The 23,317-nt window shown below is 37.1% G+C and overlaps 1 protein-coding gene and 1 long non-coding RNA gene across 8 annotated transcripts; both read right to left on the reverse strand.

The window, feature by feature from the left end:
• Positions 1-221: 221 nt before the first annotated feature.
• LOC143266060 (uncharacterized) lies at positions 222-2,132 on the reverse strand. Its single transcript, XR_013041073.1, has 2 exons — positions 2,102-2,132; positions 222-593 (listed from the first exon to the last, which is right to left on the reverse strand). It is a non-coding gene; the product is annotated as an uncharacterized LOC143266060 (long non-coding RNA).
• Positions 2,133-3,019: 887 nt separating this feature from the next.
• Positions 3,020-21,750, reverse strand: LOC100877562 (echinoderm microtubule-associated protein-like 2). Of its 7 annotated transcripts, XM_076541412.1 has the most exons (19): positions 21,315-21,748; positions 17,473-17,842; positions 16,941-17,171; positions 15,619-15,781; positions 14,913-15,026; positions 13,790-13,918; positions 12,284-12,352; positions 9,060-9,365; positions 8,692-8,764; positions 8,399-8,605; positions 7,869-8,109; positions 6,900-7,057; positions 6,578-6,835; positions 6,364-6,501; positions 6,177-6,293; positions 5,478-5,501; positions 4,822-4,909; positions 4,473-4,699; positions 3,020-4,344 (listed from the first exon to the last, which is right to left on the reverse strand). In XM_076541412.1, exons 2-19 carry the CDS (start codon positions 17,522-17,524, stop codon positions 4,216-4,218), a joined length of 2,724 nt encoding a protein of 907 aa, XP_076397527.1. In that variant the 5' UTR covers positions 17,525-17,842; positions 21,315-21,748; the 3' UTR covers positions 3,020-4,215. The 7 variants fall into 7 exon arrangements, with proteins under 7 accessions (XP_076397527.1, XP_076397529.1, XP_076397528.1 ...); XM_076541414.1 differs by lacking the exon at positions 14,913-15,026 and having other exon boundaries at positions 21,315-21,749; XM_076541413.1 differs by lacking the exon at positions 12,284-12,352.
• Positions 21,751-23,317: the final 1,567 nt, after the last annotated feature.

Below are 23,317 nucleotides of genomic sequence, written 5' to 3' on the forward strand. Positions count from 1 at the left end.
AATGATCAAAAGCATTCATAATTAACTTTGATATCAAAATCTGTTTTCCGCGAAACTTTCTTGTACATATGTGTATTAAAAAAGAGTTCGCGATACAATTGAAAGTGAAAATAAAATTGAAAGTGACTCTAAAAGTAAACTAGCACGAAATCGGAGGGTCATCCGACTTCAATATACTAATTTTAATTTGATTCGTAAAAAAGTTAAGTTAAAACGCGATGTACAAGAAAACCCTGACCTGATCTAATAAATATAATAAACAGTTTGTACGAATTTTGCACGATCGTACAGTCGTGGTCACTATGCTCGCTCAAAAATATAAAATACAACCAGTTCCCGTGTCGCTTCGGACCATTCGTCCTACGACATGATGGGAACCGGAGGAATCGTAAAGCATGCGACTCACCGATCGCTGACTTGCGCCGCTGCGATCGTTTTACCGGCAAGGCATCTCAGAGAGCTCATCTGGTAGGCATTGCATCTTGGAGGCTGCTTGGCTGCTTGATTGTTTGGCAGTTTGGTTAATTGGCTGCTTGGCTACTTGGTTGGTCCCTTTGGTCAGATTTGGATGTGGCGGTTTGGCAACTGACCCTCTGTAATCAGAACAGAACCACAACGATTAGTTAACTGTGTTTATCGATTTGCATTTTGATAGCATGCACGTTTTTCCACAACTACTTCTACAAACATTTAATAGGCTTTTGATTTTGAGGTGTACAAATAGAGGCATGCAGGAGTGGGTTATAAATTTGCAAACGTTTATATCGCAACGTGAAATATTGTAAAATATTTGAGAATGCATTTCAGAACTGTTAGGTAATTAGTTTAGAGAGCGTGGTAAACGTTTGCAAAAATATAACACAACACGTAGGTAACTACTGTTCAAACACTAGTAACAGTTTGTTAAAACATTTGAATAACCACTACATAAAGTACACTGACACCGGTAACACTATGCCAATACATTTAAAAAACCATTGCATAAAGTACACTAAAGCACCAGTAACAATATGTCAAAACATTTAAATATCAATTGCATAAAGTACACCAAAGCACCAGTAATCGCTTTTTAAAACACTTAAATAATCATTAAATAAAATACACTAAAACACCAGTAACAATATTCCAAAACATTTAAATAATTGTTTCATAAAGTACACTAAAGCACCAGTAACAATATGTCAAAACATTTAAATAATAGTTGCATAAAGTACACTAAAGCACCAATAACAATTTGTAAAATCACTTAAATAACCACTCCATAAAACACATTGAAGCACCAGTAATAATATGTCAAAACATTTAAATATCAATTGCATAAAGTACACCAAAGCACCATTAACCGTTTGTTAAAACACTTAAATAACCATTAAATAAAATTCACTAAAACACCAGTAACAATATGCCAAAACGTTTAAATAATAGTTGCATAAAGTACACTAAAGCACCAATAACAATTTGTAAAATCACTTAAATAACCACTCCATAAAACACACTGAAGCACCAGTAATAATATGTCAAAACATTTTATAAAATACAGTAAAACACTAAAAAATTAATAAAACGTTTAAATAACCACACCATAAAACACAGTAATAAATCCGTATACATATGCACAATCACTTAAGCAAACACACTAATAAAGTCACTGACACTTGTAGAAACACACCATAAATATTGTTAAAACACTCCCACAATTATTAAAAAATATTTATTAATGCACATTAAACACTAGTAGTAGCACACTAGGTACACTAATATATCCGTATATGCATGCAGGAAAAACACCGGTAAAGTCACTGACACTTGTTGAATCACACCATAAATTTTATTAATACACCCGCGTATTTATTAAAAAATATTTATTAATGCACACTAAACACTAGTAGTAGCACACTAGGTACACTAATATATCCGTATATGCATGCAGGAAAAACACCGGTAAAGTCACTGACACTTGTTGAATCACACCATAAATTTTATTAATACACCCGCGTATTTATTAAAAAATATTTGTTAAAGCAGACTAAACACTAGTAGTATCACACCAGGTAACCCATAGACAAGCACAGTATCGGATAAGTGAACCCTTGATTCGTACCGGTAAGTGTTGACAGGTCCCATCCGACCTCCTCGACTTCCAAAACAAAACTGAGCAGCGGCGACCTCTTCAAGTGCAAGTGCGATTGGTAGTTTACAGTAGCCAATTAGGTGTCATGTAATCCACCAATAGCGTGCCACCACCCTCATTGGCTGTCATATAATTATTCTAACATTAATTTTGTTATAATTTTATATTTTTCAATTGTTTATTAACAAATTTATTATTGTAATTATTTAAATTTGTTGTTATCTTAACTTTTTTTTCGGGGGTATGTTATAAAATGGTTTTTAAGTATTATTTTGTAATTTTTAATGTTATAATTATTAAATTTTTGGAATGTTTTTTTGTTAAACAATTATATTTGTTATGTTATATTCGTTCAAATTTATGACGTTACGACTGTTATGTGTTGACGTGGTACAAAATAGTTGTTGATTGATTTTTTGTTCGTTTTTAGTTAATTTATTGTTTAATTAAGTTATTATTTAAATAAATTTATTAAAATTTATTATTTTCATAACTTTCTGGCATAAAATATTTGTTATTATATAAACTTAATTTTATTCTCATTTAAGATTTTTTTATTTGCATACCAATTATTTGTTATAATTATTAAAATTTATTTTTTTTGTCATTTTATCGTCTTACTTTTTTCGCAAAATATCTATTAACTATAAATTTTTCTATCATAATTTTTAATTTGCAATTATTAATTGACCTATTACTACATTTATTACAATTTATTAATTTTATCACTTTAATTTTCATTTTTTTATTGTTCATTAAGTTATGTTACCTATCCTTATATCTCTTTGAGCTTCCACATTTGGCTTCCATTTGATGCTATAATTAATTCTATCATTTTAATAACTACAGAGGAGTTGCAAGGAGGGGTGTAAGAATAAAACACTAAAATCAGAGAAAATTTAGTTCAAGTTTATACAGAATTAGAGTCCACAGAGTCTTCATACAGAGTCATCGTTTGTCGGAGTTCATAGTACATATCAGAGTACAGTGTTATACAATATAAGTATACAAAATATAATCATGTTAAACCACTGTTTCCTTCACATGCAGATCACTTGCTTCCCGCACAAAAAACCACACGACCTACGAAAGTTACATTCTTGAAATGAGTGCCACAGTTGCATGGTGTCCGCACTCTGTGTTAAACAATTACAAATGTTCACATTATCAACTGACAGATCTCTTTTATTTTCCAAACGAGAAGATCAAATTACGGCATCTCCGTAAGAAACTAGCGTAGCTACTTCGCAGTTCGGATTAAGGTGGTACACGAGGATAATGAAATTTCTATCATTCTATCTATAAGAACAATTAGAATTCTCTTCGTGTTAATTATGTAAAAGTTTCTCTAAAACTGTGCAGATTGCATGAGACACAGTGCGTCGTGTTGCAGCTGATTAATGGACGAAGAACACTCACAGCAATTTGTAAAGTCAACATTTCGAAGTTCAGAAAATAGCTGCTACAGTAACCGTTCGCTAGATGCGTGTATTCTAACTCTAAACCAGTTTCTTCTAGAAGTGTTCATTTATCGAACGGCCATTATGCGGGCACGCGAATGGTTACTGTACGGAATATGTGAAAGACACTTCGTTACGTTATTATTAAACAGAGCGCACGATGCTATGACGGATTTCACATTTACGTTGTGATTAAGAATTTATATCATCCGTTCAGATACAGTTAGGTTAAGAAACAACTATAAGGCAAACATTTTTAACATGTAGGATATACATAAAGCTGTAATTTATCAAGTCACTCAAATTGTTTAGACAAAGAAATATTGTACTTGGACAATTTAATATCACAAGTGGCCCAGGTCGTTCCATATCTGAATGGATAATACAATTCTTTATTTGCTAGGAAATTAATTATGACTTTCGGTCATGTAAAGGACACTTAAACGGTACAATTAGCGAATCCTGCTTTGTAAAAACAATTACAACTTTCATATTACGGTCGGTAATCGAGTACTCGTTTGTGGACGCAATAGGATCATCGTCCTTTCCGCATTTCCAAACGTTTTAGCCACTTGAAGGACACTTCGAAAGCGATTCAATGTGAATACCATTGATTAAGTAAGGTTAGTAATTTACAATCCACTGGAGAACGCTAGTGTCACTTCCGCCAGTGGAGATTAATCGTGTGTCATCCTGCAGGAAGGACACGTTCGTGACGTGACTGGAATGACCCCCATAAGCATGGCACAACGACTGGAATAAAACAATTCATTTATTTTCATCAGGTATTGCTTTCACTTCTTATATAGGGTGTCTGCAATGTATATAACAAGAATGATACTCAGATTTTGTTGATATTTGTTCAAGAGTATTGTAGCTACCTTCGGTTGACAAGCAGGATAAGAGAACAACTTGACTTTTCCAAAATCATCCCCAGTTGCTAGCAGTTTCCCATCATTGCTGCGGGTACAATTGTTCACGTCTGTTCCATCTGCACCTTCAGGCCAGATTCCAATGGTCTCAAAGGATATAACGCAGGTGTGACTTGCCCATTCTATGTCTCTCATCACTGAGGACTGAGGTATCTGACGACAAACTCCTGGATTCCCTATATAATCACAGAACATTATAATTAATTGAAATTTTATTTTATTAAAGTAGTCTAATCAAAGGTAATTTAATTTTGTATTTAAGGTTTTTGTAAATTAGTAATTTGAAAAGCTTACGTACAGTATAACAATTCATAGTCTCCACTATTGCTACGTAAGTATTGTCCATCGACTGACCAATCCAGGTGAGTTATAAAACTGGAATGTCCCTGAAATAAATAATTATCTTTAGAACAAGTATTCTATCAAATGTTACATTCATAAAAATGAGAAATTAGTAGTTTCCTTTGAAGCAGTTTGGAATAAAGCAAATCTGCAACTACTATGACAAAAACAGTGTCAATATTTTGTGCATACAGTGAGTAGTGCATAACTGGAGGTAAGCAGTTTTTATGCAATAATTGCTATTCCTACGTGACTATGATTGGCTAGAATGATATTGTACTACTTTCAGAGACATTACATTTTTAACTATACACTTTAGAGAGCCTTATTGATATGTTACAAGTTGCATTTCTACTTTAACTGTTAATTGGACCTGTTTTGCACTACAGCTGAAGGAAAATGATTTATAACAAATCAGTGACAATAACAGTAAACAGTTCAAGAAACAATAAATAGGTTACATATTATTACATTAATACATATACTGAATGTAAAAATCATGTCACTGAAATTTAATGAAGTTATGTATCAGTACAATGTTTAATAGCAATAATTTATTGCATAACATAATGTCTCCTTTTCATTTTTGTATAATTAAAACCCATGTCTTACTCCACGTCTGCGCATCCGCTTTAGCTAAAAATGAAGAAAAATTATGTGAAATTTGTGAGTTTTAGTACTTTCATATAATATAGCAAGCTGTTACTATTAACAGTGATTTTATGAAGACGTTGATTACATCAAAAAGTACTTTTATTGACAGAAAATTTATTTATACAAAATGTTTATACAGTATACTTGTTGCACGCAAAATTGTTTCATCACCTGAAGCAATACTGTTGATTGATTGTCATTAGAAAAGTTTTATGTACAAACGTGATAATTACAGATTGTATGATATAACTACACTCCTTCATGATACACACAAGCAAATTGTACAGCATACTAATATTGATTAACAAATACAGGCAACACTAGGATTCATGAATTGTTTTTTATATAAAACAATATGATGGAAACTAAAAAGTATAACAGAAGCATGTTTTTTAAATACTTGTTTACCAGCACATATATGCTGAATAAAAAGTGTGGTTATAAAATGATAGTTTATACAATGTGTAAAATAATTAGATATACAAGAGATACTTTGAAAAGTCTGGACTGTAATTATTATAAGAATCAGATATGAAACTTTAACACATTTTCTAATTTCATGCTCTTGTTGATACACATATATTTATGACTTTTCTTTGAACCTACAGTTTCTCTAGCAGTCTAGAAAGTAATTTTTAGAGTATAAAATATTCTTACCATACATCTCCCAACTCTGCTGTACTTGGTTGCATCTTCATTTCCCTGGTAAATGTAAATGTAGTTGTCTCTGGAACCAAGTGCCAGCAATGTACCGTCTGGGGAAAATTGGACAACCTGTGACACATACAAAAATATTAATTAGTTTACTGCGTTATAAGTTTATTAAACTTTGCAATAGGTTTACCTGAATAGGTTCTGTTCCATCACTATGGTGAGTGTACAATTCCCTAGTTTCACTGTCGATAGCCAGCCACTTGCCAGAGGTGCACCCAACCACCATCACATTACCATCAGGTGAAAACCCAATACTCTGTGCCTGTTCCTGAATAAAGAATTGTAGAGATGAGATACTTCACACTAAAATTTTGTAACATTTCTAGATTTAAATATATACTAACCCCAATATCCTTGCTCCAGACAACAGTATGGCTAAGACTGTCCCACATCTGCAGCAGCCTATCATGTCCAGCCGTCGCAAACTGTGGCAGAGTAGGATGTGCAGCGAGTCCCCAAACTTCCTCAGCGTGTCCCAACATGGCTGGGTTGAATCCCATACCTACATCACCCAGCAAGATGCAATTTCTTGTGGTGCCGATCAGCAGCTGTGAGCCTCTGCCTTCTGCCAGCGTTCGGATTCCACCGAAGTGATCTTCAATCTGAAGCAACAAAATTGAGATATTCAACGAGGACTTTAAGCAAGAAGATGTCTGTTAAACTTACCTGCGCTTCTTCTCCCGTCAAGTTTAAGGATTCATCGAAGTACAGTATTTTGCCGTCTCTACCGCCGCCGGTGACGATGAAACCGTCTTTGAGGACGCAGATTGAGAATATGGATCCTTCGTGGATGTTTCTTACTATTTTTGATACTGTGCTGGTACCTGGATGAGTATAGTTATAGTGAGGTGTGTAGATGTGGAGATATGGGGATGTGGGATGTGAAGATTGGGGATGTGGAGATGTGAGGATATGGGGATGTAAGGATATGGGGATGTGAGGATATGGGGATGTGAGGGGATATGGGGATGTGAGGATATGGGAATGTGAGGATATGGGGATGTGAGGATGTGGACATGTGAGGATGTGGAGATGTGAGGAAATGGGGATGTGAGGATGTGGAGATGTGAGGATGTGGACATGTGAGGATATGGGGATGTGAGGATATGGGGATGTGAGGATATGGGGATGTGAGGATATGGGGATGTGAGGATATGGGGATGTGAGGATATGGGGATGTGAGGATGTGGACATGTAAGGATATGGGGATGTGAGGATGTGGACATGTGAGGATGTGGACATGTGAGGATATGGGGATGTGACGATTTGGGGATATGGAGATATCACATGTAAGAATATGGGGATGTGAAGATTTGGAGATGTGGGGATTTAAGGACATGGTGGTTTGGGGATGTAGGGATCTGGAAAAGTGGAATATGGGAATATAGATCACCATATATGGTGGTAGATCTGGAGATCTTAATTTCTGGGGATGTACATCTGGAGATGTAGAGATCCAAAGATATGAAGATTCAGAGCGTCTAGAGAGAATGTATAAATTTGAAAATATGAAGATCTGAAGATGTGGACATCTGGCCATATGAGGACATAGGGAAGTGCAGATGTAGACATCTGATGATGTGAGGATACAAAAGGATGTGAACATAATATCTCATCCATATCTTAATCCCTTACCTCTCCCCCACACGATGATGTTACCGTTGCTATCACCCGTAAGTACATCGCCATTTTGATTGAAGGCCACGCAGGTGAAGTATCTTGGTTTCTCTCTACTTTCCAAGATACCCATCCGCTTATACAACACGTCCCCGTTATCGAGAGTCCAGAAAGACACGTGTCCCTTGCCGCAGGATACGATGTGGTTCCGTTCCAGCGGATGCCACTCGGCGCATACCACCATGTCGACGGAGCATTGCTGCAAACAACAGCTATTCAACGATCCAGTTTTACATGTTCAAATCACCCAGGTATAACATACTCGCAAGATGAAACTAGTTTACTTCGTTTGCGGAACATTTCATCACTTTGATCAAATGCCTTGATCAAATGTTTCATCATCTTAATCATCAAATGTTTCATCATCTTGATCAACAAATATTTCATCACTATCGTTACAAAACATTTGATCATTCAAAATAAATATAGTTCAGCAAATAAATTTTCATCCGCAGCTGAACAATCGTCCAGGTTAATTAAGGACGTACCTTAGTCTCGATCACCTTGGTGCCCCGCTCTCCCTTCTGCCAGTCCCAAATGGAGATATTGTGATCAGGTGTCTCGTCGATCGCGCACAAATAATTTCCACCGTCCGCTTTCGAGAACGAGAGACAGCAAATGGAACCGTCGAACTCTCCGTTGCCGATCACACACAGGGTGGTCAGACTGACCGAGTTCCATATTCTTATATGGGGCTGAACAACGATACCATATTAATCTGAAGAACTTCATAGCTTTACCGGTTGAGATGCGTGTTTTGTTGATACCTATAGTGTCTTACCATCGCTTCTCGCCTGTCGGTTCCACACACTTGGCCGGTGGCTACCACTAACTTATTCGGGTGAATCGCTATGCTGAAATACACGAAGACATGATGCTAATGATGTGATGTAGACACAAGATATAAAGATGCAAACGTAAGATGTAGAACATAATGTGACAGTACAAGTTTGAGTACAGTCCATGTCCAGATATAGCAAGGTCGTAAAATTCCTCACACATAGAGGCATGATTTAACAAATTGACCTTAACATACTTAAAATATACTTCAAATTACTACCGGTATCAGAAAGTGTTCATGTATATTTAATAATGAAGTGTACATTGAAATAAGAATGACGTGTGATCTTCAAGAAGTAAATTTCGTACCACTTGATGTCGTCCGTATGGCCCAGATAATGCCTCTGGCTGTGCTCCTCCATATTGTACAAGACCACCACAGCCGCGACGAAATAAACGATTTCTCCGGTTGGCAGGAGATGCAAATTACTTCGACAGTCCCTGCCCCGGTAACCGTACACCCAGTCGAGTTTCAGTTTGCTTTGGGGCGGTGTGCTGACTTTGTGAAGGTCGTAGGACTCCATTAATGGTGTCGGAACGTAGAGGACGACGGGTCGTCCCCGCAGGTACATACGAACGGTGCTTTCCTCTTCGTTATACTGCATGTCTCTCGTACTGTGAATTATAAAGATTACGTCTGATCCTTCTTATTACCTTTAAAATTCCTTTTTATGAAATATTTTCAAGAGATTGATGCTAGAGATGCCTACTTTGCAGATTTGTACAAATTACCCTGAGGATAGACTTATGGTTCAAGTCTGAACAGTGGAATACTGATTTTGTGACGCTCTGTCACGCCCATAAGCCCCGGGCGCAGGGGAATATCAAGCTTCTAGGTCGTACGATCGTCTCGAAAAGATTAATGCTGAAGAGTTTGGCTTACTTTTCAAATTTGTACAAAATACTTCGACGATAGTGTTATAGTTCAAGTCTAAACAGTGGAATACTGATATAGTGACGCTCCGCCACGCCCACAGACCCCCGGGCGCAGGGAAATATCGACCTCCCGCGTCGCACAATCTGCGATTCTCCTCATCTCTCTTTGAAAAACTAAAAATTTTAAAGCAAACCGCACTGCAAATAAACGCACCTTAACTTTCTACACCTACCCAGCGTTGAATAACTGTTAAGACGAAATAAATGGCGACTAATGTCAATTAAGTTAGAGAACATATGTTTAATTTCCTGTATCGCAGTCTCATTCACAGTATTCGTTTCAATGAACCATTATAAAAATAGAAATCGTACAGGCTAATCTTTCTGCTTTCACCGCATTACATCTGACAGCGCTTTAAAGCCAACACGTGTTAACACGTTTATCAACATCTGCGGTCTTTCTACTAGGATCTACTGTATCTACTCTAAACTGTTTACGATGCATGAACAAACAGGTATTTGCACTTATCGGCACCGATAGCGGCTCAGTCCAGACAGGAACGATATTGCACGATTCCGAATAATCACCTCACTGATTGTAATTGCAGAAATTTCCGTGACGATATACTTACTCTGGAAACCGACACAGAATGAATGAGTCACGCGAGCACAGGTTCGTTTTTATTACTCAACCGAGAGAATTTTTGCGTTGCAGCATTACGTCACTTCGGTACGTTCCCTTAGGGTGTGTTCATATCGAACGAGCCAAGGCTGAGGTGAAAATTGTATTAGCCTCTAGGGAATCTAGGGCATCTAGGGAAATAAGTGTTATACAAATTATTTTTTCAAATTTCTATCTTCAAAATATTTATGACTTAATTCCTGAACACAGCAGTTTAGATCCATGAGTTTGTCAGTCCCCAAATTTGGGCCGTAATTTGGGCCTCAAATTTTTAGATTGCCAAAAGATTTGCATGCCTAGATATATTCTTAGATCCACAAGTTTCTATGCTTTTAGACTCTTAACCTAAACTCTAGTTATCTGAAGTCCCAAAGTCTCAAACTTCCAAATTACCACGGTCCCAAACTCGCAAAGTCTCAAGGCCCAAAAGTTCCAAAGTCCCAAACTTCTCAAACTTCAAACTTTCGAAGTCCCAATCCTCCAGATTCGAAATTTCCAAAATATGAAGCTTCCAAACCCCCATAAGTCTCATAAGTCCCAAAAGTCCCAAAAGTCTCAAGGGTCCAAACTTCTCATACTTCAAACTTTCGACGTCCCAATCCTCAAAAATTGGAAATTTCCAAAATATGAAGCTTCCAAAGTCTCAAAAGTCCCATAAGTCCCAAAAGTCCCAAAAGTCTCAAGGGTCCAAACTTCTCATACTTCAAACTTTCGACGTCCCAATCCTCAAAAATTGGAAATTTCCAAAATATGAAGCTTCCAAAATCCCATAAGTCCCATAAGTCCCAAAAGTCCCATGAATCCCAAAAGTCCCAAAGTCCCAAACTTCTCAAACTCAAAACTGCCAGCCTCCCAACCTCTCAAACCGCGAACTCCCAGTCTCCCAAAGATTCAAACACATATAAAATGGCGGTCCACAAGAGTCCCCTTAAATACGGGGCCCGTGAAGGTCTCCCTACTTCCCTGTCGTCCTTCCTCCAAAGTTCAGTACCAATAATCTCGATTCGGCACGGTTTCGATCATTAGCCACGATAAATTTCAATGTCAATGCGGTGTTAAACCCTGACACGAACATTGTTACGAAAGTTCCCGAAGTTAATCGAAGAAACAAGGAAACACGCCGAACGAAAGATAACCGTGCAGTGAGTTTAAAACTAGAGAAACGATACTGGGTATCGTTTCGCGATGGCATGCTGTTAATTACTATAACAAAAGTTACCTTTGGTATTCGACCTCGCATGCGATGTAGCGAGAGATTCCTGAATTCGATGAACACACCCGCCTCCGCGGAGGCGAATCAAGAAAGGCGTGCATGCATGATGGATTCGCGCGCCGAGCGTGAAACGTCCATTTTAATTTTAAATGGCGCACGCTCGTTTACGATTAGATCTAGGGGACATTCGTATTCTAATGGACGAATTGATGCGGAAACGAAAGTGGCCATATATGGAGTACCATTCTTTCTTACGAGTTTTGATAATATTTTATGTGTTCGCTGTTCACGGTTGTTTCTGTACATTTAGGGCGAAGTCTTACAGTCTTTAATTGTGACTCCCGTTATATTGCCGCATTCGGTATCTATGTATACTCTTGCGAATTGCCTCAATGTGACAAAACTATTATTGTAAAAAATTATTGTAGCTTGTGACTGTAACTTTTAACTGTAACTTGTAACTGCGCGAACGGCAATATAGCGAGAGTCCACTGTAATACTAATATCTCATCGCGTTTCGAGTTGGCGCGTGAAGCTGACGCGTTTAAAAGAGGTATGGCTTCAATTTACAAATTTTGAGCTCTATTTCAAGATAGAATTTCTTTTACTTTGGTCAACCACGCGCCATCTCATGAGTTGGCAACAGTACGCGTCCTAAAACCTCCCACTCGAACCTAACCGAAAGAACACGTATCTCCGCGCAGTAACAAACAGTCCCCCATCAAAACGAGATTAAAAGAATGCTAGGACATCTTTATTTACCCGTGTTTTACGTTGTTCATCGCCGGAGGCTTGAAGAGGTTGAACAGTGACTTGGTGGATGCTGATAATCTATAATGAACGAAAATGCAAACGAAAACCATACGGTGCAAAACGAATAAAAACAGAAACGAAGAAAAGATTAAGAACAAAGACATATACAGATTGCGACGAACGTGTTGCCTTTTTTTAAGCGGATTTTACGCGTTCCTCACGGCGAGGGAATTATGCACTTCCGGCCCTGTTCTCTCGATTCAGTTGGTTTCAAAGGGAAGTTCAACGGGCAGTAAATGGAAACCAATCTGGAGACAGCGCCGCTTTTGAGGATTAATGAGCCGTAAAGTGAATTCACGTCGCGAAACATAATCGATAGTTCGTTGCTCTGCGAGACTCTGTTGATCGGCAGGTGTCGTTTACCTACGGTCACTCACTGGAAAAATTTTAGTCTGCGTTTAATCACGTGAGATTTTACACGAAATTCTTTTATGGTCCTGAAGACAAATACCGCTATACAGGGTGTTTCAAAAAAAGTCCCTCTCGAATGACAGGTATCTTCACATTTTTAGATTTGCAAACCTATAAGTGAATCTGTTTTTAGTCATTCAAAGATGATTTTACAGGAATAATAACTTTCTTTGTTCTCAAAATGTCATACAAATATAAAAGTTGATGTACAGGACGTTTCAAAAAAAGTCTCTCTCGAATGACAGGTATCTTAACATTTTCAGATTTGCAAACCTATAAGTGGATCTCTTTTTGGTTATTCAAGGATGATTTTATAGAAATAATAACTTTCTTCGTTCTCAAAACGTCATACAAAGATAAAAGTTGATGTACAGGACGTTTCAAAAAAAGTCTCTCTCGAATGACAGGTATTTTAACATTTTTAGATTTGCAAACCTATAAGTGGATCTGTTTTTGGTTATTCAAGGATGATTTTATAGGAATAATAACTTTCTTCGTTCTCAAAACGTCATACAAATATAAAAGTTGATGTACAGGACGTTTCAAAAAAAGTCTCTCTCGAATGTCAGGTATTTTAACATTTTTAGATTTGCAAACTTATAAGTGGGTCTTTTTTTGGTCCTTCAAGGATAATTTCACAGGAATAATAATTTTCTTTATCCTCAAAACGGCATACAAAGATAAACGTTGCTATACAGGACGTTTCATATTGAGTGTCCCGAACAAAATTCATAAATTTACAAACTTAATAATCTTGAAACGCTTAAACTTGAAAATTTGCACCCATCAAAATTTCTACTAATTCAAAGATCTCTGCTCTTGACCGGCAATATAACAAGAGCCATTTAAACTACCACTAAAAATTAAGTTAAATAATCAAGTATCAACCAAATGACTAATTTTTATCTAAAACAAGCAACACGTTCGTCAACGCAGAGAATGTGCAAAGAAAAAAATTCAATAAAGCTGTACAGTAAAAGTGCGTAAAAAACAAAAAACTCACAAAAGCAGGCAGTCGATTGGAAATATCGATTTCGTGCTTACCTGCTAGTGACAAGTTGCGAATTGCTTCCCTGATTTTGCGGGGAATGAGTAAAGTCCCCTGTCGATGACCACCGCTTCGCCCTTCTTAAGCTGCTTTTAGGTGGCCCGTTTGATCTCGCTGTTGGCGATCTAGCGAATAATAGGATTGGCTATATAGGGAGCTCTTTACCTGCTTTGTAGAACCGACGTAATTGTGTCTTCGTTTAATTAAACGACCATTTCCTCCGGTCTTTTCAAACTACATAACCTCTTCAAATCCTTTGTCGGACATTTTAATGAGGTTTGGTAACAAAGTTATTTAGTTTCGGTGCGGTTAACTTTGTGTTAGCAGTTATTAACTTTACATGGTGGAAATTATTTATTTTTATCGTTATTACGGTTATTTAAGTTTAACTTTGTACAGTGATAAAATTATTTATTGAGTTTATAAAGATATTTAGCAAGTACTTTCAAGGTTAGGTTAGGTAGACCTAACTTAACTTTGACACGCCATTTTAGTTACGTAACTACTCTGTAGATGGCAGTGTTCCCCGTTAATCATGGAGAATGTCCTACCTATGGTTGTTGCTTGTGGATGTAGATATTGTCATATATGAAGAGTGCTATATATGCTATACTGGTAGTTTCAATGAACTCTAATATATTACTTATATTATTGTGATGTACAATAGCACGTGGCATGCATTAGAAGCTACTCATGTTACAAACAATATTGAACGTTTTTAAATTCACAAATGCTGGTGTAATAAATGATAAAACTGAAATTGCATTCTGGGAGATACAGCGAGTCACTTGATTATTAGCGTAACGAAAAGGTGAAATAATATATTCATTACATTTACTTCTGTTTTAGGTTTCAGAATTAACAAATTCAATCACTATGACCTCTTTGTACATTGCCAATTCCACCGAAGCCCCATTCGCAGGGAATTATCGAGCGTTTACCGTAATAAACTATCTTCCCCTTCACTCGTGTCATCAATTTGAAATCAATTCAATACAGAAATAATCTTGCAACTCGCTCTACCTAAATTTCTACAAGTTCTATGACTAAAGTAGCACATATTAAAATAGTAAAAAGCAGTAAATGGATTTGATATTAGTTTAATGTAAAGACATGTACCTGGCTACTGGCAGTGGTGTGACTCTAGGACCTGGCGATGGCACCGGGGAAACACTACTACTACTGGGACTGTCCGAGTGTAACGAACCCGTTGATTGGTAATGAACTGACCTTCTGAAAGTTAAATTAAATTTGTCTGAGCCGTTCCCGACCTCGATTGGTTTACAATATACACGGTGTGCTATTCAAAACGGGTCACCTAATTATCTTCCTTATCTTTTCTTCCACAAGTTACGCCATTTTGAAATATTTCAAGTTCTAACATCTTATGGATGATTCTTCCAACTTTTTTTTTTTAATAAATCTTTTAATTATTTTCAAAAGAATTTTTGCACAAAATTTTTTTAAAGAATGTACTGTTTTTCTTTAAGTAGTATAGCAAAATGAAAGTGTTAATAAATTATTTAAAATATTATTTAAGACACTATTGAGAACGTCCATACATCTGTCTTCTTTCCAGCCGCGCACGGTATTTCAGAATAAATTTATTATAAGAGCGTGTTCGTCAAAATAGTATAAATAGAAAGCTGAATCATATGGTTATTAATGTCTTTAAATAATGAACTGAATTCTGAAACACCTATGAAGTTACCGAAACATCTATGAAGCTGACAAGTGTTAATTATATAGAAAGCTACATATACGAGGGGAGTCGTGTAAAGCGATTATGTGAATTTGCATAAAGATTTTGATGTATAGAATATACCTTTGAGGAAGTTGTGACGAATGTGTATAACTGACTGGTCTACGCGGACTGGAGAGCGAATCTCGTACATCTTGAGAAGACCCCGAGGACGAAGAGTTCCTCAGACACGAAGTACTCGTCTGACGTAGACGTATGTCTTTTTGGGCTACCGAATTTTGATTACCTGGTAACATATCGTCGGTAATTAAATATCAAATCCATTTTGGTGAGGTTTGGAGATTTGGGGATTTGGGGGTTTGGGGGTTTGGGGATTTGGGGGTTTGGAGATTTGGGGATTTGAGGATTTGGGGATTTGGAGATTTGGAGATTTGGGGATTTGGGGATTTGGGGATTTGGAAATTTGAAGATTTGGAGATTTGTGGGTTTGGCAATTTGGTAATTTGGGGATTTGGGGGTTTGGTAATTTGGAGATTTGGAGATTTGGAGATTTGGACACTTGGAGATTTGGGGATTTAGACACTTGGAGATTTGGGAGTTTGGCAATTTAGGGATTTGGACATTTGGGGATTTGGGGGTTTACTAATTTGGAGATTTGGAGATTTGGGGATTTGAGGAGTTGGGGATTTGGGGATTTGGAGATTTGGGGGTTTGGTAATTTGGGGATTTGGAAATTTGTGAGTTTGGCAATTTGGTAATTTGGGGATTTGGGGGTTTGGTAATTTGGAGATTTGGAGATTTGGGGATTTAGACACTTGGAGATTTGGGAGTTTGGCAATTTAGGGATTTGGACATTTGGGGATTTGGGGGTTTGCTAATTTGGAGATTTTGAGATTTGGGGATTTGAGGATTTGGGGATTTGGGGATTTGGAGATTTGGAGATTTGGGGGTTTGGTAATTTGGGGATTTGGAAATTTGAAGATTTGGAGATTTGTGGGTTTGGTAATTTGATAATTTGGGGATTTGAGGGTTTGGTAATTTGGAGATTTGGACACTTGGAGATTTGGGGATTTAGACACTTGGAGATTTGGAAGTTTGGCAATTTAGGGATTTGGAGATTTGAGGGTTTGGTAATTTGGAGATCTGAGGATTTGGAGACTTAAAGATTTGGAGATTTGGGAGTTTAGTAATTTGGAGATTCGAGGATTTTGAGTTTTAGGATTTGGAGTCTTGGAAATCTTGTGATTTGGAGTTTTGTGAATCTTGAGATTTGGAAATGTTTATATTTACAGATTTAAAGGTTGAAAAATTTGGAAATTCTTTTAATTCCCTATCTTGAGAATATGATAAGGAGATTTAGAAGTTTGGATATGGGGATGTGGAGAATTATTGTATAATTGAGACTTGAGAAGCCATAACACCGCTCACCACACGGACATACTCACTTCTAAGAGGTGCGTGTCCATTCCGTAAGGGCGAGGACACCATCCTCTCGCTTCTCCTTTCGTTCCTTTCATCCTCCCTCTTTTCTCGTCCTTCTAGTTGTGCAATTCGCCTAAGCGCATCCGCAAGAGTAGCTCGAAGACAAACTATCTCGTCCCTCTGCGCCAAAGATTGCCTCTCGAGATCTGCGACTCGGCCCAATAAGGATCCGGTCTCGCACTCCAGCATCTCGTCTGTAAATGGGAATCTCGGCTATATATCGAAACGTATTGATTTAGAAACTGTCAAGCTTCTTGGACTTTGTCCATCTCAAAATATATTCTTTCTATCAGAATTATAGCGAAGGTGTGATGTACCGTTGGTTACATGGGCGTATCTCTCGCTATATTGCCGAAAACTGTTTATACGAGTTACAGCAATTTTCAGGTAGTGATTGATAAATATAACTATTGTGTAAGTATTCTATTAATATTTACGAGCCTCAAGTGTCATAATGGAATTATAAAATGTCCTAAATCTTATTGTGATACTCACGCCACGCCTGCTCCGCTTCATCGATGGTGTCCATCGTATCCGGCGTGGACATTGTGATTAACCCCTCGCGATGACCCCGACGTATTAATACGTTATTCAATTGAACTGATTAACGAGCGCAAACAGTGCCAATGTACCGTCTCGAGGCATGTCTCCTCAATCAAGTAACTTTTCCTTCGCAACACGGCTCGTACACGTGAACGCTCTAATTAACACGTTCAATTCCTTTGTCTTTTACTTAATTTATCTTCCCGATAATTTACTCCGATGAGCCTTCTATAAACTCTTTCACTTCCTCATTGAAAGTACTACTTTTTACTGACATTCCTCCGGCTGGGCCGAAGTCGGATCCATTTCTTGCGATGCATTGCTAATTATCACCACCAAATTAATTGTGCTTCTTTTATACGTGCCTTAAACGGATTTTGTTACGCAATACTTGTGCAAATTTGGAGCCATTGTAATTTCAGCTCGAAAATTAATTATTCATACGTCGTTCAAAGGTGGATGTAAAGGGAACTGTAGATAATTGACAAAAATTGTTAACGAAATAAAAAAAATTGTTAAACAGCAACCTACAGTGCTAGTAAGAGTTTATTTATCGATTCTGATGCTTAATAATTCCCTATAACACAGAAAGCCACGCCCCCAGAGCCCCATAACCGACGCCCCGCCCTACAGCCCCGAAAACAGGGAATTATCGAGCGTCCACCCTACTGAAATTACATTTCCTATCATTCAATTTCTTATTATCGTATTAATGCACCATAAAACAGTTGAAAACGACACAAACAGGATGCATAATTTTGAATATCTAATCACAAGATTCTATTGTACTAACGAAGCATTCATAAATGAAAAATGAAAGTTTCATTTAATAGAAACTTCACGGTAGAGTGCCTGTGCGTGGCACAATGCTCTGTATACAACAGTAAAACAGTTCTTTTGATCCTGCGATCTTGCTGAATATCCACTGTCAGTTTCAAGGTTTCAATGTGTGCAAGAAAGTTTTCTCATGAAACGAAGATTATTTTTGGTCTTACGTTTCACGATGAGAACATAGGTTTGCTGTAACAGGAAACCATTTTAAAAACGAGATTTTTACGAAGAGTCATTAAGTGGAACACTGTGTAGGATAATTAAATATTTTTACATTGACAATTGTATGTATATTTTTTTGTTAACGTAGAGTTTAGCCTATTTCTCAGAATTATTGTGGTAAAAGCGAGATGTTCGATTGTCGAGGTGAAAGCAATAATTTATACAAAAAGGTGTATTAATTCTGGTAGGCTCCTTTTATGATTTGTATTGTATTTTAGTTAATTATAAACAATGACTGATGATTCAATTTCAACAAAACTGTTTGCTCAATTTTTTTTGTTCAAACATTTATTTGTGACGATAATAGTAACTTTTTGTGGGGAATTCTAGTTTTAAAAGGAGCCTATATCAATTTGTTAGGTTATGTAGCATCTTGAATTCAAAGTGTAAAACCTGTTTGAGGTTCGTAGTAAAAAAAAATGTAGCCTTCGGTAGAATACCAAAAGGTATTTGAGATAATCACGTTGCATAAGAGTGTTTTGTTATATGGCGTAAACGCGGCTGAAAGAACGATGGCGAGGACGATTGACATCGTTTCTGGAAACTGTCTAGAAGGAGAATGAAAGGCGAATTTAATGAAAGTGAAACGTGCACGCAGCCGTTACAAATCGCGATAACCAATTCCAACGAGGCACACCATGCGACTCGGTTTCATGGTCGAAACACTAGGCCGGTGTCCAGGGACGTGGGTGAGGACCATTGGGCCCAGGACACAAGGTTAGAATAATTTTACACAGCTTTTGTACTTTGTATATTGCAGTAGATTATGTATTGACTTAAACAATTTTTATGAAGTTAACATAACCTCTGCACTTTACTTAAAGAATTTTTATTAAAATATAAAATTAACATAACTTCTATATCTTTCAGAAAACCTTTGTTAATATATAAAAGTAATTTAACGTAGTATAACCTGATTTAATTTGACCTAATTGAACCTGATGTAACTCAACGTAACTTAATTTAATGTAACCTAATTTGATTCAGTCTAATCCAACCTAACATTGTAACTATTCAAACCTAACCTAATGTTGACCAGTCTAATCCAACCTAACATTGTAACTATTCTAACCTAACCTAATGTTGACCAGTCTAATCCAACCTAACATTGTAACTATTCAAACCTAACCTAATGTTGAGAAGTCTAATCTAACCTAACCTTGTAAATATTCAAACCTAACCTAATGTTGAGAAGTCTAATCTAACCTAACCTTGTAAATATTCAAACCTAACCTAATGTTGAGCAGTCTAATCTAACCTAACCTTGTAACTACTTAAACCTAACCTAACGTTGACCAGTCTAATCTAACCTAACCTTGTAACTATTCAAACCTAACCTAACGTTGACCAGTCTAATCTAACCTAACCTTGTAACTATTCAAATCTAACCTAATGTTGACCAGTCTAATCCAACCTAACCTTGTAACTATTCTAGCCTAACCTAATGTTGACCACTCTAATCCAACCTAACCTTGTAACTATTCTAGCCTAACCTAATGTTGACCACTCTAATCCAACCTAACATTGTAACTATTCAAACCTAACCTAGTGTTGACCACTCTAATCCAACCTAACTTTACCAAACCTAATATAATTTAATCCAATGTAACCTAACCAGCTAAATTAACCCAACCAGCCAAACTAACCTAATCAAAATTAATAAAAAATTTAATACTATATTTAATATCTAACCTAAAATTGTATCTACTCTAACCTAATTTAATTCAACCTAATCTAACCTAACCTGAAATTTACAAAATTTCATGTGATATCCTTCAATCAGTTTCCCCAGTATAATAACATTGTTTAAAGATTAAAACCTGATAAAACTATTCAGTTTCCAAGGTGCGTTATCTTCCCGTTTCACAGCATATAAACACTATATCAACATTACGTAAGGAAATGTATCTCTCAGAGATACGAGAAAGCATTTAACGTTTTTTTTTCCTACACTCAGATAACAGCGGATGAAGCACAACGATTTCGGTTAAGAAAATCTTCAGCCCATTTATTTCCACGGTTGCGTTATCGCAACGTCGACAATCATAATTCTTTCTCACATGGAAACAAATAGTAGCTGGAAACAATTTCTGTGAATCGTACTGCAAATTCATAGGAAGATTGTACTTTCGAAAATATTCGCCATTTTTATTCGAACTCAAAATGGACTTGGTATCAATAATAATTATAGTATACAAGATTTTGTGTCTATAATAATTATAGTTTTATAATTATACATTATTGTGTCTATAATTATTATTGATACTTCAAGTATCAATTATCGATGTGAAAAATGCAAAGCAATGAAAAGTGTAATAATAACATTCCTCTAAATACTAGAGTAAATACTAGAGCGGGTGAATTAAATTTGATTTATAAAATTGATAAGATTGTTTAACAATAATAATCGTTTTGTAATAAGTATACAGAAGAAAATAATGAGAACTAGGGTTCCATTCTTCATGGGGGACGTACCTGTTTTATCTGATAGTAAACACATGGGTACCATTTTATTAAGAATCTCAATATCACAGCAGAACCAATCACCTCATCACACCAAGTCAAACCAAAAAGAATTGTCTCAGAAAATAAAACTAGCATCTCATAATCCTCAAAATGCCCCAAATACCTCAACATCTAAACCCAGCTCCACATTTGACAACCACCATCTCCAAAATCTGCACAAGCACCAAGAACAAAATCCATTTAAAATTCACCGGCTTATGAAAACCAATACAAACCAATTACCGTTACCACACGTCACCATTCAAATTTCGCGCCAAAACTCATCGCCGCATCAGCCCACAAAAAGCAATTGCCTCCACTTAAAAAAACCTAAACTTCACATATCTGAACAGTCCACGCACGCGTTAAAAAACCAACCACAATTTTTTTTAAATACAACCTACACGGCTGTCGATACGAAACTGGCCAAATAAACAAATCGCCGAGTTGGCACCCGTACGTGTCGGTTCGGTAGGGAAAAAAGTTGACGTAGTAAGAATCGCGTGACGATTTCGTTCGCGACACTGCGCCGTTTCGAAACGGAAGAGTCGGTTCGATCGGCTCGAACCGGGGGGCTTTGCACTTTCCCCGCGAGTTTTCCCTAGATTCATGGAAGGACGCTGATGCCGACGTTTCCTTTGTGAGAGCGTGTAACACGTGTGTTTCTCGTGCGGTCGCCCCGACGATACTGTCAGCTCGAGGTACAGCTGCTTAGGCGCGATCAATACGTTCTAGATACTCCAGATGATCCAGATGATACTCCGCTACGATACGAGAGCCATTGACTGGGGTCACCAGTGTCGGTACATGCTACACACGCGCGGAAAATGTTCCCCTTTTTTTCTTTACCTTTTTTTTTGCATTTTTTATGAGAGGAAATTCTGGGTAATTTGTACACTGCTGGGAAGAGTGGCAGGGGAGTAACTAGGTGGGGCACCGGAGGGGGTAAATGGAGTGGTGTTGGTCTGGTAGGTTATGGGGAAAGGTAGAGGTCTGGGGAAAATTGGGGAATTAATTTGGGAGTTTGGAAAGTTTAGTGGGAGGATTTGTGGAGGCAGACATTGGGAATTTAGGAAGTTAGAGATTTGAGAGCTTGGAAACTTGAGGATTTGGAAATTTAGGAATTGGGAAATTAGGAGTTGGGAAATTTGGTATTGGGGAATTGGAGAGTTGGGGAATTTAGGAATTGGGGAATTAGAAAGTTGGAAAATTTAGGATTTGGGGAATTAGAGAGTTGGGGAATTGGAGAGTTGGGAAATTAGATAGTTGGGAAATTAGACAGTTGGGGAATTAGAGAGTTGGGAAATTAGAGAGTTGGGGAATTGGAGAGTTGGGGAATTGGAGAGTTGGGAAATTAGAGAGTGGAGGAATTAGAGAGTTGGGAAATTAGAGAGTTGGGAAATTAGACAGTTGGGGAATTAGAGAGTTGGGAAATTAGAGAGTTGGGGAATTGGAGAGTTGGGAAATTAGAGAGTTGGGGAATTGGAGAGTTGGGGAATTGGAGAGTTGGGGAATTAGAGAGTTGGGGAATTAGAGAGTTGGAAAATTTAGGAATTGGGAAATTAGGGAGTTGGGAAATTAGACAGTTGGGGAATTAGAGAGTTGGGGAATTAGAGAGTTGAGGAATTAGAGAGTTGGGGAATTTAGGAATTGGGGAATTAGGCTACTGAGAAATTAGAAATTAGGAATTGGGGAATCAGAGAGTTAGGATTTTAGAAATTGGCTAATTAGGAGGTTGGAAAATTAATATATTAGGGAATTAGAGTATTGGGAAATTAGGAATTGGGAAATTAGAAATTACAAATCTTAGTCCTTTTAAAACTACATTTAAAAATTAAAAAATTGTAACTAGAATAATCTCAGACTTTCCTCCCAGCAATATAAGGAGCGTCATAATGGCAATATAAAGAGAGTCCAAGCAATCAAAGTTCTTTACAAAGCTCGAATAAAGTGTCGAACAGAAGGTGTTTTTTCTCCTTGTTTGAAACATTTATCAGGTAAATGGAAGCTAAACGATCAGAGTCATTTTCAGTGATGAGATTAGGCACGTCAATTTACCCTTTAGTATCGTCCTCAATGAACGAATCACATCCTGGATATTGGGCACACCCTAACGATTCTTCGAAATCGTTTTGTCCTATATCGTACGAGATGTTCTATTAACATTATTTCTGTTATGTCATCCTCCGGCACGATTCCAGCGGATGAAACAATCCGCAAAAGAAGGCCAAGCCAAGCG

The sequence above is a fragment of the Megachile rotundata genome, chromosome 16 (assembly GCF_050947335.1).
Source record: "Megachile rotundata isolate GNS110a chromosome 16, iyMegRotu1, whole genome shotgun sequence".
NCBI lineage: Eukaryota > Metazoa > Arthropoda > Insecta > Hymenoptera > Megachilidae > Megachile > Megachile rotundata.